Source organism: Lycium ferocissimum, chromosome 4, assembly GCF_029784015.1.
Source record: "Lycium ferocissimum isolate CSIRO_LF1 chromosome 4, AGI_CSIRO_Lferr_CH_V1, whole genome shotgun sequence".
Classification (NCBI taxonomy): Eukaryota; Viridiplantae; Streptophyta; class Magnoliopsida; order Solanales; family Solanaceae; genus Lycium; species Lycium ferocissimum.
The window spans coordinates 45,916,454-45,925,191 of NC_081345.1; the positions used below are offsets into that span (position 1 = coordinate 45,916,454).

The 8,738-nt window shown below is 36.8% G+C and overlaps 1 protein-coding gene across 1 annotated transcript; it reads right to left on the reverse strand.

The window, feature by feature from the left end:
* Window positions 1-480: 480 nt before the first annotated feature.
* LOC132053298 (conserved oligomeric Golgi complex subunit 5) lies at window positions 481-8,434 on the reverse strand (the record flags this gene model as incomplete). Its single annotated transcript, XM_059445261.1, has 4 exons — window positions 481-1,324; window positions 2,073-2,472; window positions 5,267-5,740; window positions 7,343-8,434. Coding segments are annotated over 4 exons (2,490 nt in total), but the record flags the coding sequence as incomplete, so codon positions are not given.
* Window positions 8,435-8,738: the final 304 nt, after the last annotated feature.

The window sequence follows — 8,738 nt, forward strand, 5'->3', positions numbered from 1 at the left end:
ATTTATCAAGAATATTCCTTGAATTGTAGTTACATGGACTGGTAGTTTCTTTTTAAAGTATTATTTGCCAGTTAAATGTAGATGTTAGTCTATTTCTATAGTTTTCAGTAGAAAAGGTAAATTTAATATAAAACAATAATGTTTGGGTCACATAGAAGAACAGCGAAGGCACGCAAAAAAGTGTTCAATATATTTGTCATTTATCCTGAAGTTAAATGGTTAAGAGATAAAAAGTTTGTGCTGAACCAGGTATCTTGCATTCATTAGTTTCGTGTAAACAGCGAACGCAAGTTCTCTTCGGTGTCAACGAGGGATCGTTTCAATAACCACTCGAAATCTAAGCAACATTTGGTAAAATGGCAAAAATATCGACCACATACTCCAGAAATACAGAAACAGAGAAATTACACGATCCAAGGGAAAAACCAAAATTTTAAAACCAAGTGTCATTATATGACTATTGACCAATGAGCAGGAAGACAAAGTAAGAGCATCTCAAAACATTAAGATGGACAAAAGGTTCAATACAACATTCTTCATGTTTGACCAAACTGAGGCATTGAACTACTACAATCCATCTCTTTGAATCTGTGCACTACTATCAGGGCAATACTACAAAAGTGAAAATAAAGATTACAATGGACTAAAGTAAAATATTAAAAGCATGGCTAAGGGAAATGAAACATAATAAATGGTCTTTCTGTAAGTTCATCTGTAACAACATTATTCAAACAAAATTCCAACGAAAGGTGTATACCAAGAAAAGAATATTCAAGCTGTGCATTTTCTCAATGTTCCTGTTAACGATTCCCAGATAAAGAGGAACCGATTTCTAGCATCAAAGGATAGACAGGACTAAATTCCTTATCCCCTCTTGACCGTACCTTAGCAGCATAATCGTCCAGAGTAGCTTTAATCCCTTTCCATATCTGGTCCTCCCCTTGTGAATCCATCCATAGTGAATACTGCATCGGAGTAAGTCTATTCCTTTGCAAAGGTGATTGAAGTTCTTCGGGCCCGCGTGAGTAAAGATGGTGCAGTATAACACTTGGTGGTAAATCTTGACGAAGAGGTGATGATGCAAGTTGAGATGTTTCAAGGAATATAACAGGACGAAATGCTCTAAGTGCTCGATATGGTGCACCGAGCTGTTCTACTGGAAACAAGTTTTGGCCAACCGCTAATTCCAGCTCAGCCATGTCCCTGGCCAATCTCAACTTGCCTGATTCCGAGAGAGGTCTAACAAGTGAAGCATGCCTGATGAAAAATATCAAAACTCTAGACGCCATGCTCCTCACGAGTCTAGTACAAATAGTTTCTGAACCTGTAGTTAGGGGTAACAAAATTAGCCCATGAAAAAATGACCCGCCCAACCCACTCAAGTTTGGGCGGGACATATATTAGCTCAGCCCATTTTAACCCAACTCATTTCCGTCCATCTAAAAAATGGGTGTAACCCAAATTGACCCATACAAACCTTATCAAAATAACATTTTTTTACTTGATATGCTATATATAGCCATAATAAAGAAAAAAATAGTTTTATTAGGTGCTTAAAAAAAGAACAAACAAAGAAACTAAGTAGGCGTTTAGCCATAGGTTCCAAATATTTTTCAGTTTATTTGGAATTTACAGATTTGGAGTTGCATATGGAGTTGTGTTTTGGTTATACTTTTAGCAAAGAATATTTGGAATAATGTTCATGTTTGAATGTACTTAAATACAACTTCAAAAGTGAAAAATGAGTTGAAGACAACTTATATTTGAAATACAACTTCAAAAGTGAAAAATGAGTTGAAAACAACTTATATTTGAAATACAAGTTCAAGTTGAATTTAGGAATTTTCATGGCCAAACAATGATTTTCAAATAAAGTGAAAAATTATTCCGGAAAAAAATGAATAATTTTGATGGCCAAACGGGTGCTTAGTAAGAATTGGGCGGATCGGGTTATGACCTGCTTTTTAGCCCATTTTAGCCAAACCCGTTTCAGCCCAAGTAACTTTTGGGCTTAACTCAGCCCACTTTCACCTGCCCAAATTAAAGCCAACCTGCCCATTTGACACCCATACCTCTAGTAATGCTACTTGACGAAGAAGGCAACAGCCTGGACAGGAATTCGCTACGGAAATGGAGAATACTCTTCTGCAACTCTTCCATATAAGGCGATGCATTATTGTCCATAGCAGCATCCATACCGAGACTACCGAAATTTTGATCATGAATTTGCAAGATGCATGACTCGAGTCGATCAAGCATTGATTGGAATAGTGGTGTTACTGAATCACCTGCAACCCCATAGATAGCTCCCAGTGAAGGAGACAGAATATCGGTTGCAATAGCTGGTAATCCTGACACCATAGATGATATGCGGGTATGGATTTCTTGCAGATGCTGGCATAATGCAAAGTTCTTCACCTGTGCTGGAGTTGCAGGACCTGTTATTTGCCGTGACTCAGGCCCTGCAGATATCTGTAGACAAAGTAAATCTATGAAATTCGAGTAAAGTTTGCATCCAGAGCCTAAATTCATTTATCTAAGTTAATCCATTTATCCAATTACTCCAATGATAACATAATAATTCTCAAAAACCAATTGATCGGGGATGGGAAACATCATTGATATCACCAGAGCAAACTTCCACCTTCCCCCCCCCCCCCCGAAAAGAAGAAGAAAACAACCAGAGGTGGTATTTAACAGTTGGTACAGAATTTCAGTGTAACAAACTCAAAAGAATACCAAGCATTTCTAGTTATAGTAATAGCAGGAATTCTACTCATTCCAGCCATCAAGCTTAGAGTACCAGTAGCGTACAAAGATAATCTACTCAAAATTAGACGTTTCCTCTGTTAATCTTACAACACTTCCTTTTTAGGTGAATTGGAGTTGAGTCAAAAGACTCTAAAGAGAAAATGTAGAACCTCAAAAAACAGTTTTATTAAAATGCAGAATAGGTCGAGAAAGAGCAAGAACAAGATGGAAAGAAGAAAAATAAACAAAACAAAAGTGTAAAAGTTTCTTGGTCCGTGTATGCATATTTTAAATCTTACGCTTTTGCCTTTTGTGTTTGGGGTGGCGTAATTATCGGTTAGCAATCAGTTTCTTTTATGTAATTTTTCCAGTTTCAAGAACTTCAACTATTCCTTTCAAAGCATCACTATACAAAATTACATTTCCCCTTCACATCATAATTATGAACATTGAGAACTAATAGTCCGCAACGCAAAAATTATTATTTTCCATTTTTTTTGAGTCGTAATTTCATCCAATTTAAGTCGAGGAGAAAGCTATCAGATCAAAAAATGGTAGTCTAAACTAATTCAAATCAGTGCTATCAAAGCCTTGAAGCGAGGCTCAAAAAATGTTGAGCGCTTCGCCTCGCTTTATGTGCGCTTCAGTGTCGTCATCAAGTCTCTAAGGCATACTTTTCCTTGCCAATGAGACTCTCTTGAAGAGATGACACTGAACAACTGATATTTCACTTTATCGTAATGTTTTTACAATTTCTTTGTCCATATATTTGTTACTCGTGCTTATTATTATTAGTCTTGGACTATACATATATATATTTGTATATTTGCACCATTGCGCCTTTTTTTATTAAAGCCCACGCTTTATTTGCGCTTTGGCTTAAAGCTCCAGCTAACCTTAGAGCTTTTTTACGCTTTTCGCTTTTGATAACACTGATTCAAATTGGGTAGTTGTGTAAGTCCTTGAATAAACTTCATTTCTTTTTTCTTTTATTTTTTTGTTTTGATAAGTATCTTATTTTTTAATGTTTGGTTCATGAAAATTTTAGCAGGATAGAACAAATTATTCAAGATTCTTTTATTTGAGGTAGAAATTTAAAGCAACAAATGTTTGGCAAGGGGTTATAGAAAGATTTGAGAGGAGGTTGACTACTTGGAAGAAGCTACTCCTCTATCTTGGAGGCAGACTCACAGTAATTTTTTTTTTTTAATCAAGTAAATATCCATAAACATGGCCAAACTGGAGATACAATAGTGAAAATGCGGCTTTCTAGAGGAAGGTTATAAATGCCAAGCATGAAACATTAACTCAATGGAGAACTAAGGTATCTTCTTTCAACACGGTATAGGGCCGTGGAAACATATATGCTAACTGTGGGGAATATTCAGCAACCATATCAGGTTTGAGGTGGGCAATGTTTAAAAAACAGAATGTGGCAAGACCTTGGACTGGTATAATACCCTTAGAGAGGAATTTCCAAGTATCTCTCAGACTGACTCATTACCAAATGCCACCATGGAGAACATAGAGATAATAATTATTGGGACATACAACTTAGGAATAATTGTCAAGACTGGGAGTTGGAATCTCTAATGGCCCTAATGAACAAGCTTTTTTATAAACAGCAAGCTAATATCAATTCTCAAAGAGATGACAAAATAAGATGGGTAATTCACATTAGTGTTCAAAGACAACACAGGATATGAAGCATTGGTGAGAACTGGTAATATGACTGAAAGATGATCATGGAAGTTGATATGGAGAACTAACATTCCTAATAAATTGACTTGCTTTAGATGGATATTGATAAATGAAGCTAGCCTTAGGCAAGACAATCTGATAGGAGGGGGTTCAAGTTTTTGATTTTGTTGGCTCTTCAAGTTTTTTGTAGAAGTCAACCTGGCGCCATAATATTGCAACCAATGGATGCGTCATAAATTCTTTTTTTCTTGATCAAAAATTAAAAGATTCTTCCTAGGTTCGTGGAAAATGATCTGCAGTACTTAGTAGGAACTTGCATAAATGTATCCTTTGTCTATCTTTTTCTTTTCGTATAACGAGCAGCAAACTCTTTTTTTTTTTTGGTTCAGCTTGGCTAAAATATACTGGTCTTACTCTATACTCCTGTATCAGCATGCTAAATAGAGGAGCTCCCGATCCCAGGTCTAAAATTAACACCTGTGCCTTTCCCCTGATTGCAGCGCTTTCTAGTTGATGTATGAATGAACTTGATTCTAAATTTCTGGAAATGCAGACCTATCTCTACGTTCTTCATGACCGAACTGGCAATTCTACCTCACAACCACTCGACAAACAAAATGAAATGTATTATTCAAGCGTAAAATGGCTCCTTTAAATGTTCAACATACCTCAAATTGCAAATATCACATAAAAATCATGAAGAAAGATAGGAAGTAAGCTCATGATATACAATTTTGCTTCTTAATTATACACACAGTGTTTTCTTCAAAGTTCAAAGAACGTTCTGCCATACAAATTTTGAGAAAAAAGGTACCTGGTATTCTGTTCTTTCTGAAAGCAGAAGCAGAACTTTGTTGATCTCACGCAAGACAAGAAGAGTTAACCGGGCATCCATTTGGACGGCTTCTATTTCTTCTTGAATTCGTGATATAATCCTTGAGATATGTTCTTTTGAGGGAACACTTCCACGACTAGACACTGGAAACACAGTATTAACAAGTTCCGAAAGACGACTCAGACAGAGGGTTAGGAAAGCAGTCTGGAATATATCAATGGAAGATAACATTTGGTCCTTTGCTTCTGGACTGAGAGCTGGTGGAACTCCTTTGACATCTGTATCACGTGAAATTCTTTCAAGCAGGTTTTCTAACATAGAGAAGAGTTTTGGATACCCGATAGTGAATATCTCCTTAACAAAGCTTGATGTGGTGAAAGTGGACTTCATTTGGTTAGCAAAAGACTTAACCAATGCCTCCCAAACGCGATCTGTCAAAATCGGATCACCTTCCTGATAAAAATGTAGCAATGTAAACAACCACAGGGAAAAAATCAACAAATCAATTTATGAGAATGAAAAAACAAACATGAAAAGCTGTTTTTTCAGCAATATGCCACACCATTGGATTGTCTTTTTATCCTTCTCTCTTTTGGATGTAATGGCAGCACTCTCTTTGTGCTGATTATTTTACATTTATAATACTTACCTCTTCAAAAGAAATTCTAAAATTGGTTAAAGGTATTAAAACAAAATCATAAAAAGAAAATCACTCAGTTAGTGCTGACTCTGAGTATGCACAGCAAAACAAAGGACATAGCTAATCTCCCTTTAAAATCGCTAAAATTTGGTCCTCGTTTGTCGTAGAAAGGTATAAAGTTATACTCAAGTTTTACTAAACCTAAGTTTCCAAAAAGGGGCACCAGATTGAAGGTCAATGCTACGATGGGTCATGAAACTTCGGGAAAGCACTCCCTGGGGTTAGCCAAAAGAAGAAACTATCCCTTTACTTGCTATCAGATTCAACCATTCCTTAATACGTAATAGCTACCATGCTACAAGCTACTCATCATACTGTAACTTTGGCAGCAGAAAACCATTTCAACCTCCTAATAAACCTAATGTTGACGACTTTTTTTTCCTTTTAATTGGCACATTACTCACCCCAAAACACAGGATCAGGATCACGACAAAAGGATATCCACATCATCAAAACACAATACATAATGCACAGTAGTAAAGACAGTCTATCAGTACTTCCTATGATTTTGTCTAAGTTTCCAACACGGAGCAATGCAATCATAACATTTTATACTACAAATAACTAAAAATAACAAAGGCATCATATAATATAACTTCTTCAAATACATTCACACCTGCATGACCTCATCAAGCAGCAAAACATGCGTAAATGTATTATTTTATGCAGGAAAGAAACTTAAGTAATTAATACATGAATGACTGCATCCGTATAACTAATACCTGCATAACTCTAACAAGCAACCAAACGAACCCTTTAATGTGCAGTTTTACCAATACTAGGTTTCCAACATAGGGCAACAGATTCAAGCTCAATGCAATCATGACATTTTCTACTACAAATAACTCACAATAAGAAAAGCACCATATAATATAACTTCTTCAAGACAGCTGATAAGAAACAATGCAAGCATTACTAATCCCAGCATAACTTGTCTTCGAACCAAACGAACCCTAAGTTTCCAATACTCAATGCAATCACAACTTTTTAGACTACAATAAACCCATAATAAGAGAGGCATCACATAATATCACTTCTTCAAAACAATTCATATCCAATAGAAATGTATTATTTTATGCAGGATAGAAGGTTAAATAACGAATACATGAATCACTAATCTCTAGATTACTAATACCAGCATAACTCTAACGGCTAACTAGCAACCAAACGACCTCTTATTATGCAGGTTTACCAATACTAAGTTTCCAACACAGGACAACAGATAACAAGCTCAAAGCAATCATGACATTTTAGACTCACAAATAACTCATAATAACAAAGGCATTATATAATATAACTCCATCAAAACATTCATATATCAACTCGAAACTAAATACATTCACACACACACACACCTGCATGACTTCATCGAGCAACAAAACATGAGTAAACGGATCTCTTTTCTTCGACAAAACTCTCTGTAAATGCCAAACAGCAACAACAATCGAATGCAACTGATCCATACACCCATTCATCCTTCCCCACAACGCGTCCTTCGCTTTCCCACTCCCTCCAAATTGCGGGGTCCCACTTCTCTGCACCCCACCCGGCCCCCCACCAAACCCACCACCACCACCACCAACCGATATCGCCTTCATATCCAACGCGTTCGTTACACTCTTAACTCCCATTCCTTTATACTTACTAACCAATCCATCAACAGTTCCTCTCAACTCACCCATATTATAAAAAACTTGTAATCCAGCACCAACTTCAGCTTGATTCAAACCCTCAAGTCCTCTCTCCAACACTTTCATCCCTTCGAAACGCAATTTCCCTCCGATTTCAAGAACCCATTTTAGCTCCAAATCAACCACATCAATCCCAACTAAATTATACTCATTATAAACAGACAATATCTCAAAATGCAACTGTGCAGCTTTCGAAAGATCCAATTTCGATTCTTTTTCCGGGTTGTCCTGACCCGACCCCATTAAATCACGTAACTTTTTCGATAAACGAATAACCCTAATTGTACTCTGAAGCAACTCAATTGTGGAATGTAAATTGTTTAACCTAAGGGTATTTACGTAAATTACTTGATGCGGATCGGATAGTTCGGTTCGGGTACGTTTAAGTGAGGATTGAAGTGAAGTAACAGAAGAACGGAGCGTGGAGAGCGCGTGTTCAGCAGCGCGTAAGGAAGTGAGTTGATTGAGTAAATCATGATGACGTGTAAGTACTTCAGTACGGAGCTGTGTGTTGAGGAGATTGAGACCTTCTTGTAGTTTCTCGATGCGTGATGCGGCGGAACCGGAAGAGAGCGCGTGGGATGAGAAGCGCGTGGAGTCGAAATCTGAGGTTAGGAATGAAGAGAAAATTGGATCGGATGTGAAGGAATCTAGTGAGGTGGCGGTGGTCGGAGTTAGGGTTCCGGTAGGGGTAGAACGGTCTTTAAAAGTTGAGAGGCGTTGGATCGCCGGAGATGCCATTGATTCCGGCGAGTAATTCAATTTTTAGTTAACAAATGGTGTTAGAAGGATGGAAGATCTCTATTATTTTTGGTAGTAGGGTTAAATTAGTCATTTTGAAAGTATTAATTAAGTTGGTTTTTAGTCTTTTAAATTTGTCAATAAATAGGAATTTTTGATGAAACTCTGACCGTTAAATTTAATCGGGACCGTGAAAACAAGAATTTAACCAAAAACACCAAAATTTCAAGGACCGCAACTTAAAAAATTACACCAAACTCAAAGAATAAACAAGAAATAACAGTAATTGGACGTTAAAAAGTTGCACCAGACTCTTATA